This window comes from Columba livia, chromosome 20 (genome assembly GCF_036013475.1).
Source record: "Columba livia isolate bColLiv1 breed racing homer chromosome 20, bColLiv1.pat.W.v2, whole genome shotgun sequence".
Taxonomy (NCBI): domain Eukaryota; kingdom Metazoa; phylum Chordata; class Aves; order Columbiformes; family Columbidae; genus Columba; species Columba livia.
In genome coordinates this window covers 7,756,871-7,775,890 of record NC_088621.1, presented here as the reverse complement: position 1 = coordinate 7,775,890, position 19,020 = coordinate 7,756,871, and the positions used below count along the sequence as shown (strand labels likewise).

The 19,020-nt window shown below is 45.8% G+C and overlaps 1 protein-coding gene across 7 annotated transcripts in view; it reads right to left on the bottom strand.

Moving 5' to 3' along the window:
• The window catches only part of CLIP2 (CAP-Gly domain containing linker protein 2), an 83,951-nt gene that overhangs the window by 45,989 nt on the left and 18,942 nt on the right, over positions 1 to 19,020 (bottom strand). For 2 of the 7 annotated variants that reach the window (XM_065036496.1, XM_065036499.1), the window contains exons 4-5: positions 18,295 to 18,439; positions 4,314 to 4,533 (exon numbers count right to left, since the gene is read on the bottom strand). In XM_065036496.1, the coding sequence (XP_064892568.1) occupies positions 4,314 to 4,425 (112 nt within the window). In that variant the 5' untranslated portion in view covers positions 4,426 to 4,533; positions 18,295 to 18,439. Of the gene's footprint in view, positions 1 to 4,313; positions 4,534 to 16,148; positions 16,394 to 17,373; positions 17,791 to 17,872; positions 18,147 to 18,294; positions 18,440 to 19,020 lie in introns of those variants that run through there. The other 5 variants (XM_065036495.1, XM_065036498.1, XM_065036502.1 and 2 more) reach the window with 5 other exon arrangements.

The following is a 19,020-nucleotide window of genomic DNA, read 5'->3' as shown; positions in this document are numbered from 1 at the left end:
GATGGATTTAAGTCTCACAGAAACTGTAACAGGCTTGGGCTTTTCTGCCTCCAGCACAGAGCCCCAGCATCGCCCAGCTCCATCTGCAAATACTAATTTTCCCCTTCCCTTTTTGCCAGAATTCTTTAATTGAAGAGAGATTTAAGAACCATAAAAAACACTGTAAATGAACGCCAGAGCCAGCTGACAGCAAAAGGCAGTATGAAAGGCAAAACCTTCTCCTCTAACCAAGTTACTTTAATGCTGCTCTGAGCAGACAAAACACACTCTGAACTGTGAATATTTCCCTTCCCAGCAGCTTTCACCTGTTCCACCAGCTGGGAGGGCTGTGTGGACCCATTCATCACAGCTTCCATCCTCTCTCCATGCTGTAACTCCAGGCAAAAGCAGGGTTTTCCAGGAGGAGAGTGGGAAAGAAACCAAAGCCTCTTTAAGTAAAAAGAAATGCAAACATTATATTGAGCCCTTGACCAGCGACCCACACCTTTGCACAGAAACCTCTTGCACATGGGGTTGAGAGCAGAAACTTTCTTTACTTGAAGCATGGGAAATAAGCCAACACATTTGTGGGAAATCCTCTCCCAAGACAGCTAGAGATGAATTTTCAGTCTGGTTTCAAGGAAAATAGTTACCACAAAGCAACAGAAATTATTTTTTCCATTGTTTCAGCTTTATGGGAAAGAAGAGAGGAGGACAGTCAGCATGGGCAGCACTCATCGAGCCCAGTGTTTTCCAAGAATTCATGTCAGGTGTCAGTCCCCCACTGACTTTCAGTGGAAATGACCATTTCAGGTCTCCTCCTTCACCAAAAAGAAAAAAAAAAGAAAAAAAAAAGAAAAAAAAAAAGAAAAAAAGCAAAAAGCAGCTCTTAGCTTAGACCTCCTGGGTCTTTGGAAGTGCCAGCTCAGGTAGGAGACACAATAAGTCTCCACTCCAGGAAAGTTCGGAGAGGACAGTCCAAGAGCTGGTAAGAAACAGGGGCTCTGAGTAAGTGTTCACGAACAATAACCTGGATATACTGAGCCAACTTGTCACACACACTATGTCTACAATACATATGGTCTCTAGGAAAAACTAAAACTGTGAAATTATATATACATTATGTATGTATATACATATTTTATATATACACACAGAGCATCTTACATCTGTGCCGGCCCTCTGTTTTGTTACAGATGTGAGTTGTCAAGAGCACATGGAAATGTTTAACAGGGTACAAATCCACTGCCTGCTAAAAAGAGACATGAGAGATGGATGAGAGACACTTGACTTTCTACAAAATATGAACAGAGTGCTGGGGAAAAGAGAAAGCAGAAAGCAAAGCATTTTTGTGTATTCCAGCCTAAGAATAAAGGAAAGTACATCTACTTGCACTTTTGCAGACAAGACTGATCCGTTTTTGGGAAGGTAGAAAGAAGAAAGTCTGAAGCTTTCCAAAATCCGTTTAATGGCTCTCTGACAACTCTCAGGCACAACTGGAGAACAAGCACCTTCTTTTGACACCCAATCTGTAAGAAATAACCTGGATGTGAAGTCTGTCTGAGCCAGCTCCAGGCTAATGCAGCCAAGAGACAGCTCAGAGCCAACAGCCTGCACATCGTTACAGTTTAATTCGGCAGTTTATTAGATTTATGGTTTTCTTTTGCAACTATATTTCATGCTTTTGAGATTTCTGTCTGCCCCCAAGGTAGGAAGCTCAAGAAGAGCAATGTTGCAGTTCTGTACTTTGTAATCCGAACCACACCGGTTTTCTTCCATCAAGCTGCGGTGCTCCAGTGGTTCACCAAACCCCTAAGCAAATTGAGAAATCCCTTTTGGCATTTCTGGCAAGAGGCAAGTAAGTGTGGAGGCAACGCATGAGTTCAGAAAAATCCACTACTCTCAGATCCCCCCGGAGTCAGGCAAACCCCAACAGTCCCCCAGAAACAGTCTCAGTGCACAGACACCGTTCACACAGCTTGTGCAAATGTTCAGAGACAGCACAGAGCAGAGCTCATGGTTTCCACAGGGCTCCCCAGACACCTCACAACCAGCCTCCTCCGTGCAAGTTTTTAAGACCTGATGTAAAGCTTGGTATCTTTAGATGATCCTTCCACCCCAGCAGATGCTAAATACATCACATGAGGGCACTTTCCCAGACAGTGACAAAAGAGGGAAGAAAAGCAGAAAAAGCCCTTTGCAGTATTCACATTAAACACACAAAAGAAAATTGTTTTCAGCCTCTCCATCTCTGCCATTGTCCCTCTGTATGTTACAAAGGCTCCAGTGGGTGACACTGTGGAAAGCGCTCTGTGCTGCCTGCACGCTACCAGATCTAACATGCTGGCATGGAGTCACCTTCTCTGGACAAAGCTGGGTTATCAGCACCGCTGTGAATTAACAGCAGGGATACATTTAGAGGCCAGAGGTTGGGTGATGCAGGTCAGCAAGACTGAATCAGGAGGACAGAGCAAAGCTCCATCATTCTCCTGCAGCCCAGACCTGATTAATCCATGGAAAGGTGATGGAATTCAGTCTCCAGAACTATCTACCACCAGATCCTTTAGCTGCAGGTATTCGCAAAGTTCCCATCAGTGCCTGCTGTGGTTAGGATTTGAGTGACGAGGACACTGAAATAGAAATAGACCACTTTGAAAGGAAAAAAAATATTTTTTTCCTTGGAGTTTTTCCCCACCAAAGGCTGAATCTCATGACCGTGCTGCAGCTGGGCCTCACAGCCAGCACAGACCCTGCTGCTCTCAGAGGGAGGCACATAGGCAAGTCAACAGGATTTTGGGATGCACTCTTCACTCACCATCTCAGATTATCATTGGAAAGCAGAGGAGCAGGAGACACTGAAGGGCTGGCCAGGTGTTTGGAGAGACTTGCAGAAGGAAGAGTAGGTACTGGCCATGCATAGACATAGGCAGAGCTCTTGTGCAGAAGACAGAGAAAGAAGATGATACTAGGGATGACAAAGATGATGCTACAAGCCCTATGGCAGCCATTCACTAAGCACATGCTGGATAAACAGCCCCGTTGTGCTATTCTCACCTTCCCAGCAGGTACAGCTCAGCGCTGCAACTCCTCCAGCAGCTCCTGCAGAGCCCCCACCCCATCCCAAGGGGCAAAGGAGAAGTTGCGCAGCTCACAGCACGAACCCTGCACCCCAGACTTCTTCCCTTCTCCACACAAACATTTTTCCAGGAATAAAACTCATTTTAGTACTCCTCAGGCAAATGCCAAACTCACTTTGGTGCCGATTCTGCCCACCTTGGCAGGCTTTGCCGACCATCTATGGCAGTGACTGATGGCTGTAGCTGAACAAGGCACAAAAGCTCCAGTGAACAAGCGCTGCATTCAGCTGTATTGGACCCCAGTGCCAAGTACCAGTGTGATTTTTTCATACTGCAATACACATGCTGCATTTGCTGAGATATATCTGTGCAAACTCACTCAAACAAGGAAGGATTTCATTCAAAAGTTTATCTTCTATCTAGGGCCAAGTCCTCAGCTGAGGAAGACCAGTGCTGCTCCCCTCCCTACAACACCGTATTACACTGAAATATCTGGAATTCAGCCCATGATCTCACACACTGACTGCCCCTCAAACAAACCCTTGCACATGTGCAAAAAAGCAAGTGAAAACTATGGCTTTTGCTAAATTATATCTAATAAAAAAAAAAACAACCCAGAAGCCAAGGAAGCCAGAAAAATGAGTCCTAAGCAAAACACATCTCAAAGTCTTTTGAAGCGTTAATTATACTGTATAATGGCAGCTTGTCTAGCTTATGTTTACACTGGATATAGATCAACAGACAGCCAAGCGTGTGTATGTATATCTATGTAAATCACTATTCAAATCCCAGTGCTTTAAATTACTCTGTTCAAACAAAGGCACTAAATTGAAGTAATCAGCACAGGACAAATCACCTTAAGTGCCTGGTTCTCACTCTTGCATTATCACAGGCCAAAAGCAATGGCTATAGGACAGTGGTGAAGAAGGCCATGGGTGAGGTTCCTATCTGCTTAATTACCAGCTCTTCAAGGTATTAGTGTTTGTACAGGTACGTGTACACATTCGCAAACAAGACAGGAGGCAACATCTGAACACCAGAGGGTCTATCATCTCCCATCCACTCCACAACCCACCTGGTGTGTGCGTTAGTTGGGAGAGAGAGGCCATTTACTCATACCATTGCACATGCTCACAATCAGTCTATGTACAGATGGGGAATTTCACATCCTACTGAACACTGGCACCACTAGGCCTTTGCCTCTAAGCCAGGTGATCACCTGGGTCAGCTCATGCCCCTGTTGAACTATGTCCTTACCTTCTTTTGAAGCAGTGGTGACGGCAGCTGCCGTGGTCCCCGATGCCCGTCCCACAGGGCTGGAGTGCTTCCCTGCCCTGCCAGGGATTTTAAGTCCACTTGGCTTCAGCATGTTTGCTGTCTTGTATCTCAGGCTGGTATTGCCAGTGCCTCAAAGAGCTGTCCTGCTATCACCATTCAGGCTTCTCGATGCTGGACCTCTTCTTCCATCCTCGCAGACCTGCAAGAGAAGAGCACGAAGAAATGAGATGGAGAACAGGTGGGAGAGCAGTGAACAGGCTCCCAGAAAAGCAGTGCCCAGCTCCCTCCTCACATCCCTGGGAGAGTCAGGATCTTTCATTTATTCTGTATAACAAGGCTGATAATTTCCTTCAGCCTTAACTTTAACCTTAACTTTACAATATTTTCCTTAACCTTGCAGTCTCACTTTAACCCTGGAGTCACGGACCAAATCTGAAACCTCCCAGAACCACCAAACAAGAATTAAAATTCTGTTTGGGATTTGAGTGACTGAAACTGTTGATTGGTTTTAAGCTCTAAAGTCTCAGTTCACACATCAGCCAAGACCCAGTTCTGCTGTTGGAGCCCTTACCAAAGGCCCTTAATGACCCTCAGTGCTGGACCTTTGCTGCACGGCCCACATTTTCACCAGACTTCAGGGCAGCCTCTCCAAATTGACAGGAGGAAGAAGAGGCTGGTGTCAGAGACTGGGCTTTCAGTTCCCTTCCTTAAGAATAAATCTAAAACCATGGATTTGCATTAAGACTGAAAAAAAAACCTTTCTGAAACCCAAGCATGACTCTACCAACTACTCATTAGTGAAGTCACATAACTCTTCCCTGTGCCATTCCCTTCCCGGTAGGCAAACCAAATAAAACCTCCAAATTTCTTGCAAGGATGTTGCATTAACAAGCACACAACTCCTCAAGCAAAAAGTTTTATGACCAGAAAAATAAAGGAAATGACTAAGTTGCTTAAAAAAATGCAAAAACATTCCTAATGGATAAAGAAAAACAATCAAAAAAATTCAGACTCAGCCAAAAGGAAGCTAAGGCTGGCTGACCAGACTGGGATGTGGAGGGAAGAAGGTGGCAGCAGAGCAAGCCAGGGACAATGCCAACATAATGGCAAAGGGAATTGCAAGGAGAGCAAACCAAGAACCAGCCAGAAACCAGGAGACACCCAGACCTGCTCCCTGGGCCAGGGGAGGAGGCAGCCTGCTGCAGACAGCGCTCCGGAGAATTAACTTAAAGATTTACGGATGCTGCAAGAAGGGAATTGCAATAGCAGGGACGGGAAGTGATTAAGGAATGAGTAAGGATTTCAACACAGGCTGGGTCAGGGCGAGAGGAGGGCTGGCAGTGCTCCAGGGAAAGCTGCAAGCAGACACAGACGTGGAAAAACTACAAGGAGATTTCCAAAACTGTATTCCTGAGGGTTCGTAAATATCCGAGACACCAAAGAGTGTCTCAGCAATAGGAATCAGTCACCCCACACCAGCTTAGAGAGGCAAAGAAAAAAGGGATCAGGAGAGAGAGCCTGAATGAAAACCCAAGGGATCAAACCCCATCTCCTCCCCCAGACTCCCCAAAAAGGATGCTCAAGACCTAAGGTGGCTTCAGGCACCTGCAGACAGCACCAGCTGGGGAATATTTAGCTGAGACAGAAGTCAGGGCTGTTTATGAGAAGTGAGATGCTCAGACCACATCACCAGAAGCAGGAACAATGGACAAGAGCAAGCAGTTCTTTTTAAGAAGAGAGAAAACAGCCTCCCTGCAACAGAGCCAGCGAGGAACAGATGCTGTCACAGAGCTGGACAGGAGGCTGCAATTTCCAGCTCTATTTAGCATAAAATAGGGAGACAACAGAACGTGGAGGTGAGAAACACTGATCAGCCTGGTTCCTCCTTTCTGTCAAGCCATCAGGCATCTCCCTCCCACCCACCCCATCTCATACCAGACATTTTGCCCAGGGCCAGCTTTGAGTTTGCAGAACAACTTGATTTCTAGCACTTCTGCTGGCAGGTGATGTGCTTTACCAAGAGCTCTCATCCCACGTCAATCACCTTCAACCTGAAGGTTTGCTCTCTTCACAATACACCCTTACTCCCAGATTTACACATCACCTGCTCCTATCTTTTGGTTACCAGGTTCGATGCTGTAATTGCAATTAAGCAAGCTGGGGATGCTGGTTCTTCCAGATAAAACATGATGGCTGGTTGAATCCACAAGCAGGAATGTGGGTGGGGGAAGGATAAAAGGACACGGGGAAGGATAAAACAGCAGCAGAGAAGAATTTAAGCAGGAAAGGGTGCCAGAAGAATAAAAATATTTTACATTTTTTCAGGCTTCTGTTAAAGGGAACCTCTGGATGCCTAAACTTTGCAGCCAGAACCATATAAACTTTAGGAAGACAGTGAATTTATTCTTCTATTTTGCCGCTTATCTATATGAATGGACAGGGAACTTCAGTTCCACTACACATTATCCCTGAAGATCAGCTGGCCACACAGGTCACAGGATATGGTGATATTCTGCTCCTTCTCAGGATCACTGGATTTTATTTTTATGCTGAGAGAGATAAACAAGAGGAAGTGCATTGCCACTGCATACAGATTTCTGCCAGAATCCTTTACGCAAACACATTTATTTGCTTTCAACATAGTAATGCTGAAAAACAAACGAACTCCACAGGGTACTAATTAAACTACCCTCCAAACAGATAGCTTCTTTTATCCTGAAATACAATCACCACGACTAGTTCATGGCCACACACCAGATTCAAAAACTTCTGGAGTGCCACCCTGCACCACAGGCAGATACCCCTGCGTGCCCAACCACACGTGGCTCACCGGAAAGTCTGATGGGGGTTCACTCACATATCTGAAATTCATTCTCATCTCAAAGAGCTGCAGAGTGACCCACGCCAGGGAACAGGGACGATTGCCTTAGCGTTTACCTGCACGCCCACTGCCACACAGGGCAGTGAGGATGAACTTGAGAAAATTTTAATATAAATGCAGCTCGTTAGAAATGCATAGATAAAAATAAATGTCTGGGGTATTTTTAAGGAAGTCTGTGCTCTGCTAGGGACAGATACCCCTTCTCTGTGTCACTGGTTTCTCCCCCATTTCAACATAAAAATATATGAGCAGATTTTCAGGAAGCTCTGAGCATGGAGCTCTTTCGAATTCCACCATTAGGTCATGTTCACCACCCACAGCCACGCTGCGCTGAGCCATCCAAGTCCCACATTATCGTTCAACTGCGTGATGCAGCTTTTGTGCCGCAGAAATAGCCTTGGCCTGGGCCAGAGGCCAGCGTCTCTGCAGGGCACTGCCCTGCTCCATTAGAGATAACAACCCGCTCCAAGCTCCCCTGTTGTACCCTCAGCAGCCCAACAGCCTCTATTAACAGAACCCTCCTAAAAACGTTGTTTCCCGCAGTAGATGCTGAAGCGCAGGCAAATATGTTGTAACATATGGTGTAAGAAATGCATGAGCCATTTTTGCTTTCCTACTCCCTACGTTACCTGCACAAGCTCCCCTATAACTTCATGGAAATGTGACTTTCTCCAGACACTCTGTGAAAAAGCTCCACCTGCCCCTGTGGATACCCCAGGGCCACCAGCTCTGTTTATTTTGTTTTTCTTCCTTTTCCAAGATGATGCAGATTACAAGGATTTTCGAGATATCCACTAGATTGTTCCTGCAATCTTTTCATACTGGGATGAATGGTTCTGTCTGTTCCCACAGCCAAGAAAAGCATCTCAGGAATGCACAATATGAAAGTCTGTTTCAAATGACCAAAACATTCTGCTCTCCGTCTTTCCATCAGAGAAGGGGACAGCTGGATCTGAGTCACCTAGGCTCAGATTCAAAAAGGGGAACAGTTCCCAACTAAGTACACATGTACATCCAAAAAATACCTTTCACCAGGAACAATATATCTGGATATGCAAGTGTCCGCAGTGCTGGCCAGAAATCAGAACAGCACACGTCAAAAACAGAGAAACAAATGGAGGTGCTTAGACCTCAGTTATTGCTCAGACATTGCAGAGGAATGACACAAAACAATGTTTGGAAACAAAAGCTTTTGTTAGTCTTGGTAACACAGCTTGTCCCCGAGTTTCTCTGCTTCATCCATCCCTCCTGCCCTCAACCAGGCACACTAGTTCTTTCACTTGCCACATGGAATATCATCCCATCCAAGATGGACACGAGCAACCAAGGAGACTCCCAGATTCAAGCACGCTCCCCAGAAGAAAGCCCTCGTGGGTATAAACCAATCTAAGGATCTGTTCACCTCGACACTTTGAGTGAAACAGCTGCAAGATGCAGGAACAGGTTTCCCTGCACCAGATTGAGTTGGCCTGAATCCCACCGTGTGCCTGGTGCTTCCTTCTGGATGGATCCAGATGGAAGAAGCGTTGACCCAACACAAAACCCTCGGCAAGGCACGGGGACTTGATTGTGAGTGCAGACCCAGGCGGAATTTAGACCAGTTATACCTGAACACAGCTATAACAGCTGGATATGTGTATACAATGTGGGGAAATAACTCCTTGTTTCTTAAAACTAATTATAGAGCCAAGAAAGTGAGTAGCAAAACTGAGGTTTCTAATTTTCTAAATTTGGAAATCCACATGTAAGAAATTAATTTGAAGTTTACAGTCAGTCATGCACACACCTTTTCAGGACATGGGCCCATTAAAAAGGTAAAGAACAGTATCTAGTTACCAGACGGAAGAAAAACAAGGTTATAATGTTGTACAGAAGGTTAATGATAAACAAAGACAATGCAGAGAAGCAGTAAAACACCTTGGTTTTTTTTTAAGCAATCTTGACTCATGCAAATAATCAGTAACTTCAAAGACAATTATCTGGATAGGGAAAGGTTTGCACAACAAAGTCTTTCTGTTTTTACCTGCTACCATCTAAGATATTCTTTTGAGAAGCAATTGCTTGTACCATTCTTTAAAACCCAAAGCCAGCTTTCCTCATACTAAGGAAGATAAGCACCGGGGCTTGGGATGCAGCCCTATGGCAGCACATCTGCAAAGAGATTCAACAGTTTTCAGGGTGACCAGGAGATGTGGTGGCCTGGCTGAATCTGCACAAAGACTCTTGTGTTAGTAATAAAGACACAGCTTGGAAAGGCCAGGAATTCTGTCTGCAGCTGCTCTGACAATGTAATAACAGCAACTCCATATGGAGCACTGGAAAGTGCATTTCACGCTTGCCAGGTAAATCCCCATCCTCTCCAGGAAAGAGAAACAATCCTACACGCTGCCACACAATGTGTAGCTGGGGAAGGTCCAACAGCACTTCGGTTTTAACGCATCCTTTGTGTGCATGTTCAGGAGAGTTAAACATAAAAGCAGGAATTTACCTTTTCTACCCAGGTTCTGGCTTTGTATTTCAAGTGTCACGCTCCCCATGCAGAATATCCCACTGAAAACAGCCCTACTGTCTGCAGAAACCTTCAGCACCAGGCACTGTAAATGCTGAAAACAACACCCAAAGCCCAACATCTCCCTGAAAACAAACTCTTAGAGGAGAGTTTGGTCCACTGATCACTGGAGGAGCTCTTCACTCGCTTCAACAGTAAGCACACAGAACAAAGGCAAAAAGCTTTCAGTGCCAACACTGGTATTCATTTATTAGGCCATGTACAAAACCTCCACAGGACTAAAGATATCGATGATTTTTTTTTTAAGTTATGCAAAAATATTTAATTTCTTGTTTCTGAACATCTGGTTGCACCCACTTCATATTTACAAGCTCTTCTGCAGCTTCCCCACCTGATTTTCAGGCAACAAAGCTCCATCTCCTATGGTTGTTACTCTAGGCCACATTACTGCCCAACCGACCACACGGCAGAGACAAGGACAGGTCAAGATTTGGTGCCCGAGGCTGGTGACCTCGCAACACCAGCCATGCTGCAAAGATGGGCTAGGGATTTTAAAAAGAGAATTTTGCCTTGAGATTGAAATCTGAAGGCCAGACTCAAACCGCTCTAGTCGTCTGCAAAAGGGACAGGAAATGAATCCGATCAACATAGAGACAGGATCTGATAAAGCCAAACTGCAGCTTTGCTAATAGAGATAGAGATTACACTGAGAAGAAAAGGCAATTTTATCTTTTAATTCCTTAAGAGGTTCCATCCGATCCAAGGTAATCATACCATTGCCTTCGCACTTCTCCGAGTAGTTACTCCCTCCAACAAGCAATCAGAAACCCTCTTCTGAAGCAAATGGCAGATTAGGATTAAATCCTTGCACTTAATTGAAGTATAGAGGAAATAAGACACATTTATTCTTAATTAAGGGCAGAATTTTCTCCCAAGAAAATCTTTCCTTCTCCCACACAGGGAATTACAGTAATGAAAGGAAGGAGCCTATTGCCCTCAGTTACACACAGGGAAAACCAGGGGATCCCGGTACCTTCTGTGAGCAATCAGTTGTTTTACTCTCTTGCAACTGAAGAATTCACATAGGTTCTGCAGCCATAAAGCTCTGTTGTTACTATCTAGTCTCCCTTACATGCCTGCAAGGTTGTTTACCTCTAAAAAAGCCTGTGTTTAGTCTTCTTTCTCACTCAGCTTTTGTAATAATTAGCACAGAATGCAAAGGAAAAGCCTAGAGGCTTTTAAATAAAAGCCTGGATAGATTTTAAGCTAGTTCTAACCACTATGATAGACTAATCACCCTCTGATTTAGTTATAAAACAATGGTTATTAAAGGAAGAACGTGCAAAAACATCCCATTGCACTCTAACTAAAAACCACAATGCAAATCTGAAGCCAAAGCGTGGAGAAAAAAATAAAGGACATTCAAGGAAGTCATCACATACAAACTGGGGAGTAATTACGGGCTTGCTGATGAGCTCATGCTCCCCACACTGGCAAAACGCCTACTGAATACTGACACTGCAGATAGCAACAATTGTGTGCTAATTGCAGAGCAAAACTATCTCCAGTTTGTGGGAAAAATCCTGGGGATGGTCTTGGATCTACATCAGTTTCTGCTCCCTGGAGTTAAACCCTGGGGGCAGGGAACAGCATCCCAACAAAAACATATAGGGGCTAAACACCAAAATTGTGTGACTCATGTGAGAACAGAATATACACAGAGATTTCAGAACTGCTGGTCTCCTGGACAATTCAGATGTGATCCAATGGCTACTCAATTCCATGGAAAAGTTTCTCTGCAGTTCTCCACCATAACCTGTGGTGGAGACAGGGAGGCCAGTGATCTAGAAAGTTTGCTTTTGGCCACAATGCGTTAATCATAGAGTTTCCTACTTTACCACCTGCAATCCCAGTACAAAGGCACTTAGAAAAGCCAGGAGTTTCGATAGCTCACAAACCTTATAGTACAGGAAGGAACATGTCTCTTATTCAAATTACATACCTATCAATAACCAAAATCATAATAATTTTGGCAAGTCATATCAAATTGGATCTTATCTGTCCACATTGTTACATTATCCCCTCCTGCCTCGCAGCTCCTTTCACGCACACCTTGCTTCTTTACTTTGGATTGCACCATGTGTAGAGAACCAGAGATCCCAGCCCAAAGCCTTCAGGCACTAAGCCACACCAGCACTAGTACATTATGCCAGAGGAGGTTGGAGATGATAGTTTCTAGGGGGAAGAAAAAAGAAAACACCACCCTACACAGCCAGATTGCAAAGAGACTGAGGGTGCTCAATGTGCTCCAGCGAGACTCATTGGGCTGGCTGGGACACAAGGGGCTGTCGCAACACGTTCCGTGCACATCTGGGAAAGGCTGTCGATCCAAACGTCCTCCAGCACCAAGAGAGATCTTGTGAGAGCCGTGCTGCTCCACAGCCTGGTTTTAATCAGTATTTCCATCCATAAGCTACCATGCCATTGGGAAACACCCCTACAGCAGTGGTTGATGCATAGATGCCTGCAGCCAAAAGGAACAGGTCTGACTAGGTGGATCAGTGTTAAAAATGGGATTTAACGTTTTATATCTCTGGAGAAAAGAGTGATGCTGATGGGGCGAGCCCAGCCTGTGTGCAGGTAGGCAGGACAGATGGATCAGCCCACCACACTCCCAGAGTACCACAGCACTACATGTTCCAGGCACAGCTTTGCAGAGGCACCACGCATTCCTAGCCGCTCCTTCACTTCTCACAGAAACAGGTTGTTTCTCTACTGCAAGTGTTGTTAATCTCTCCTCTGATGCGACCAAGACCACAATCATGATTTTGTATGGAGATCAAGATATAATCTCACCTAGCCAAGCAAGTACAGAACAACTATAAGCAGCAACCCAAGTACTTTATGGTGTAAAGTGCTGGCATCACATCTATAACACAGACAGGTCCTGTTTTAACCAAAAACGAAGAACAAAAACCAAAATTACAATTCTTCTAACAAGGAAAATCAATGTTTCCAGCACCCTAAGGCAGAGCCTATCACAGCATTCCATAAACTTGAACCATCTGATCACCCAAAAGCACCCATTTGACCTTGACACGTCCATGCCAACATGCTAGAAGTGCTCCCACACCTTCCCACCATCTAGCCAATGTGCTTTGGGAGGATCTGGAGATAAAAAGGGAAACAGTTCTTGCAGATGCTCTGGAGACATCAAGATTAAGCTCAGGAGACTTCGCTACTGCCAGTATCATTTAGGAGAAATATATCAACATACAAACATACTTTTTTCCTATATAAGAGATACATAGAGTTCAACAAGCTACCTTAGAGATCCAAATAAAAGCCTAAGTAAACAGACATGTAAAAGATGAACTACAGCAAAACAGCTTCCTCTGCCTCAGCAGCATATTCCAGACAAGCCTGCCTTTTTGTGCCATATTGCCCATCATTAAATCTCCATTAGGAACAGCTGGTGGATTGGTCATCAGCTAGAACACCCCAAATTTACCAGCTGGGAAACAGAAATCCAGAGGAAAGAAAGAAACAACAACAGAAACACGCTTATTCAAGGTTGGAGACTGACCTACTCCAGTTTGCATAGTAAGGATCTCAGTTATAAAACAAATAGCGATAAGCTAAATATAACTAGGGAGCAAACTTGAATCACCAGGAGAAGTTTCACGCAGAGGGCTGGAAGAAGCAGTAGTGAGGCAGTATGGCGCACAATATACAACAGTCGATTACGAGGCTAAAATGCCCATTAAACACACCTCATGACAGAAGCGCCTCTCCACATCTTCCAGGAGATGCCTCTTTTTCTAGGGAGGTTTGTTCCCCAGCCAGGACACCCTCTGGGTCCAGGGGACGCGCCTGCAGGTCACAAATGGGAGTATTTGCAAGGGATGGGAAAGTGCTGTTTGTTTCAACAGGCAGCTGCTTTTTGCGACTGTCGGTATTACTGAAAAGTTGCCAGCAGTAATTGGTGGACACAGAAGTTTTCAGAGCATGATGCAACAAATAAAGTGGGAGGAGGAATATGTCAAAGGAAGAAAAAGAACAGAGCAGCCAGAGGAAGCCTCTGTTAGTGACTATGCCAGAAGCTGGTGCTTTGGTTTGGAAGCCTTTCCCTGCCCCTCCGGAGGTTGTGCTGCAAAAGAAGTTCATGCTGCAAAAGAATTTGTGCTGGTTTTGTCAACACAAAGTGACAATGATAACAAATAAAACAAAGCAGAAGATATAGACTATGCAGTTCTAACTACAACATTAGTTCAAAGTGAGCTTGACCGTGCAGAGAGGCTGGAAAAACTCTCTCACTGCCCACACTATTCTTTAACAAAAATATAAAATATATATATAGAAAAAAAAAAAACAACTTCAAATCTCAGTCTTGAATGACAGATGGAGACCGACCTAACCTGGAACAAACAGATGCATTAGACAACCTCTTCGAGTTTCTGCTTCCCCAAATTTTTGTGAAGTCCTTTCAGTGTAACCAATATCCATGTTGCCTTTACTACACTAGGTAAGTAATTCACCGAAATAAAATAGGATTAATTTTGACCAAGAGCTCTGTTACAAGCAATTCAATTTTATTTGCATTATCTTTTTAAAGGAATTGGGTGGGAGGATAAAGACATGACACAACACAGAGAAGGATCCAAAAAAACAAAAAAAGCACCAAAAAGTGATTAAATAATTCCAAATCAATAGCCAATATCCACAGAGCATTTCATTCACAGACCTCAAAGGAGGTCAGAACTGCATCACTCATTTTGTACCTGGGAGAAACAGATCTAGAAAAGGAAAATATTTGTCCCAAGATGACTCAAAAAACAGTGTTAGAGATGAAGTTTCCTGAGTCTATTAGACATCACTATCTCTCTGAATACCCAACACATCAAAGGATTTGGGAAGTCTTTCTGAAGTGTTTACTTCACATACACAGATTATAAATGCTTCTCAAAAGTAATCATTTGGCTTTCCCAGGCACAAAGGCAATTATCAAGGGAGTCAGCATCAGAGTTCAGAACATTAACTCTCAAAATAAACCAAACAAACTTCAGATTTCCTTTGTGCTTCAGCACGGACAGGGATGTGGAGATGAGGACTTCACAGCTGGCCCAGAATCCTCAGCAGAGCATTTAGTGGGTCTGTACCCCATCTCTTTACAGCTGTCCAGGTGGGTAAACACTCACATAACAAAATAAATCACTGAAAGGAAAGTGCCTATTCAAGTCAACAACTATATGGTTCCATCACACTGAAGTAAAAATACAAACTGTGATAATGAAATATGACGACGATTGGTTTGATGCCTTCACACACCTCTCTTTGCTTACGCTGCATCTGATACAACCACAGCTATTTTATAAACAGAGTTTCACTCATTTAGAAGGAGATTAAAAATGTGCCACTGCATGGGAATGATTTCCAAAAAGCTCTGATACCGAAATACTGTTGGTCTTGGTTTTTTTTTCCCCCGTGGATACCATTAAATATCAGTTTAAGGTGCCAGACTCAGAGTCACAGGCAGTGAAGTAATTTTTCCACTGGCAGCTACAGCAAGAGCTACTGCACAACAATACAAGAGCAAGAAATTAAATCCAACTGGAGGAAAGTGAGTTTGATTTGTCCTGTTTAGTATCACAGTTCAACAAGGTACAAAAGGCAAACACAGCTCTCAGCGGAGCAGGGAGTTGTTTTAAAAAGCTGACCTGTAAAACAAAGCCCCAGTCTTGCTGGGGTCGAACATCACCAGTACTATCAATCAACGTGCCCTCCCAGGCAAATAAGACCTGAAATTCTACTGTAAATATCACAAGAGCGGTGATAAAAGAACAACAGCAAGAGATTTTTGTCCAACTTAGCAATAAGCAGCAGAAAACACGTTTTCTCGCCCCATGTCAGCAACTTCCCTGGTCATTCCTGTGCTCAAATCCCTTGGGACATGGAGGGGGAAACTGCTCACAAGGTATTTAGAAAATATATTTATGAAAAAAATAGATCTCTCTATAAATACCACAGGTTAACAAGTCATGTTCAGGTCTAGCTCCCTATACCTGGGCTTTCCCAGAGTTTTAGAACTACATAAATCTTGCCATGCATTGTAGACATTCTGGTACCGACACCATATATCTGGGGGATGGAACTTGCTTTATATATTGCGTTTTGTAATTACACCCCCCCAAAAAAAAAATCTATTCATTTTCCCGGGTTTCATGGATAGAGGGGGCATTTGATAAGTAAAACCAGCAACCTCAATAAGGAGGTGGAATCCGTGCCCTTACCCATTTCAACCACCTCCTAACACAAGGGAAGAAGAACTGGCATCATACCCTACATTGGAAAATCCCCCTTTCAGGTTCTTCATCATTTCTTCTGCCAAAGCAAAAGCACAAGTGAGGAAAAAGAGGAAACGTACCAGGAACCGCTACTTGCTGGAGTAAATGATGGCAGCCTCCAAAGCAGAAGAGAAGCACAGACCAACCCTTGGCCTCAGTAGATAATCCAGTTCATATTTATCTTAAGAGCATCTCCTGAAACACACGGGTTTTTCCTTAATTGAAGGCAGGCCCCACAGAGGAGGGTTCCTGAGATGACAGACTGGTCCCAGCACAGCTTCCCTCTGACGCACTTGCAATGGCTGGTGCAACATCTTAACTTGTGCCTTGTCTTGGAGCTGAGCCTTTGAAGTCCCGTGCTCTCAGTGATTTCTGACAGGCGCTATGACACCTTTTTGTGACAACGCTGCTGTTTGATGCAGGCTCCCTCCTCCCTAGCCCTGGCAGGCTCTAACAGCAGGCAGGTAACTTCTTAAAGTGCCAAATCCCAGACACAAGTTTAAGAACAGGCAGCTGCACTGTGTTTAAAGCATCACCTCCCCAGCAATGACATAGCAGGACTGACCTGTGCTGATTAAACAGGGCCCCTTGTAGCACTACTGGGTAGAGGAACGATGCCTAGCAGGCGCCGGGGCACAGGCTAAGGCCAACAATGCACCCTGAATATATCCCTGTCCACACACAGACCATTTCTTCTCAAACTGCAAGTCACCCTCAAGGAATCCCTCCCGGCCAACAGTAATGAATGGGCTGGTGAAACTTGACATCCATTCCAGCAAGATGAGTTCCTGAGACAGGGTTTGCAGGCCTACGAGACTGATGCACAACAAAGCAGCAAATAGCACTCAATGCTGACATGATGCCTTGTCTCCTGGCACTTCCCAAACGTTACAGCCTGCCTAGATACCCAGAGATAACAACGCGTGCCTCTGCCTCCATCCCTGGATGCCTCCCCAAACAAACCATTTGCTGGTTTCTATCGGAGATGCAAGGGGAAGAGACCTGCTCAGTCTGCCCTGCATTCACAGCCTGAGCAGCAGCCCGACCCAGCTGGGCCTTCAGCAGCGGCACATCTCCTCACAACAGAAAAAAAAAATACAAAACCAAAACAAAACAAAAAAGAAAACAAACCATCAAATCCTGTAGTATGTCATTAACGTCAATATCTGGATCAGTAAAGAACAAAAATCCAAAAATGAGACTGAGCCCACCAAGCAGTCCAGCTTTGCAGAGACAAAAGAAAATTTTCTTCCCCCTTCAAAACCAAAACTCAGTCAGCACTAAGCAATTGCTGATGACACCCACCCTTATCTCCATCTTCCCAGCATCAGGGCCCCGCTTCTCCAGCTGCCCCCACATTCGCTGTCACCCAGCGGGTGTGTTCACTGTCAAAACAACACCCAGCTGCAGAGGTGCCGTTCAGGGCTGTGGCCCGAGGGTGGGTGCAGGTGGGTGCGGGTGCAGGTGGGTGTGCACCAGGCAGCCCCCCCGCCAGCTCCCGGCCGGTGGGTGTCCCCGTTCCCGCCCGGCCTTCGGAGCTGCAAAGGCGGCGAGAACCAGCACGGCAGCGACGGGAGCATCATCCCTCCTGGCACAAAACACAGCCCATGGCAAGGACGGTGCCTTTCCTCCCCGGCCAAGGACAATACAGCCCCGTGGCCGAGCCTCCCACAAGGCTGACAGCAGCACAGCCCCCGCTCGCTCCGGCTTCATTCATCCCCTCCTTTGTTGCCGGCGCGCCGTGGACTCGCAGCGCCGCTCCCCGCCCTCCCCGCGGACCCTCCCGCCGCGGTCCCCCCCTTACCCCCTCGCAGACGCCGGGGAGCGGAGCAGGAGCCCCCGTGCCGCCGCAGGCTGCAGCCGCTGGCAGGCGGCCGCCGTGCCACTCCCTGCCGCGGAGCCCAGCCGGGAAGGAGGGAGCTCGGGGGCGGCCCGGAGCGGAGGAGGAGGAGGGAGATGATGGGGATGATGATGCTGGGCCGGCAGCGCTGCTCGCTCCGTCCCTCCCTGCTGCCTGCGGGGGCACGGCCGGGCCCTGCCGCCCGCGCGAACAAAGGGGCCGGCCCGGGGCCGCCCAGCGCCGAAATCCTCTTGGTTGCCGGGCCTCGGCACCGCCGGAAGCTGGGTGGGAGGGTGGAAAGGCAGCGCGGAGACTCCTCCTGGCTGCCTACAGCCCTTAGCGCTTATGCCTTAAAATAAATAAATAAATAAATAAATTAAGTTCACCTTTATGCTCGGATGAGATGCGGTCTCCCTTTCTCGCAGCTCTTGGTCTGGTCTCCGGGAAGGAGGAGCTCTCTAAGCACACCTGAATTTACATGGTAGCAAATTTGATTGATGCGAGAAGGGCAGGAGGAGTTGGAGGTGCTTCCTAGAAAAAAAGGGAAAGAGCCCTAAATACCAGGGATTTTCTGGGGAATGCAGCAAATAGAATTTACCCACAGCCTTGGAAGCTCATTCATTCAAAGCTGGGAAGGACGGGCTGAGCTGAGCTGCTGATGACTGATCCCTCACCAGCTTTCTGGGATAACCCCCCAGAGTCCTACCTGGGCTCACATTCACTGGAGATGTAACAGGGCAGGGTCATCCCTAGTGCCTGTGCTCTGAGATTTCATCTTTAATTCGGACAGGAGTGGAAGAGTAGGGTCCCATCTGGTAACACTCCTGAAATTTGGTTCTGCGACTCTGCTTCATACTTGCCGTGTGGGCCCAGAAAAGCACAACAGAGATGCAAGCGAAGGAGGTGCAGGTGACAAAGCAGAGAATAATGAAGCTGAAGTCAACTGAGCATCATCCAAAATATGAGATTTGACAGCCTCAACAAGACAATCCAGCCCTGCAAGGCAGCCACAAGCATCCTCTTTCTCCATCTTGCAGAGGGGAAGCCAAAGCAAAGTGAAATGAGATGGCTGGTCCGAGTCAAAAATAGAACCTGAAGCACCTGACTCTGCT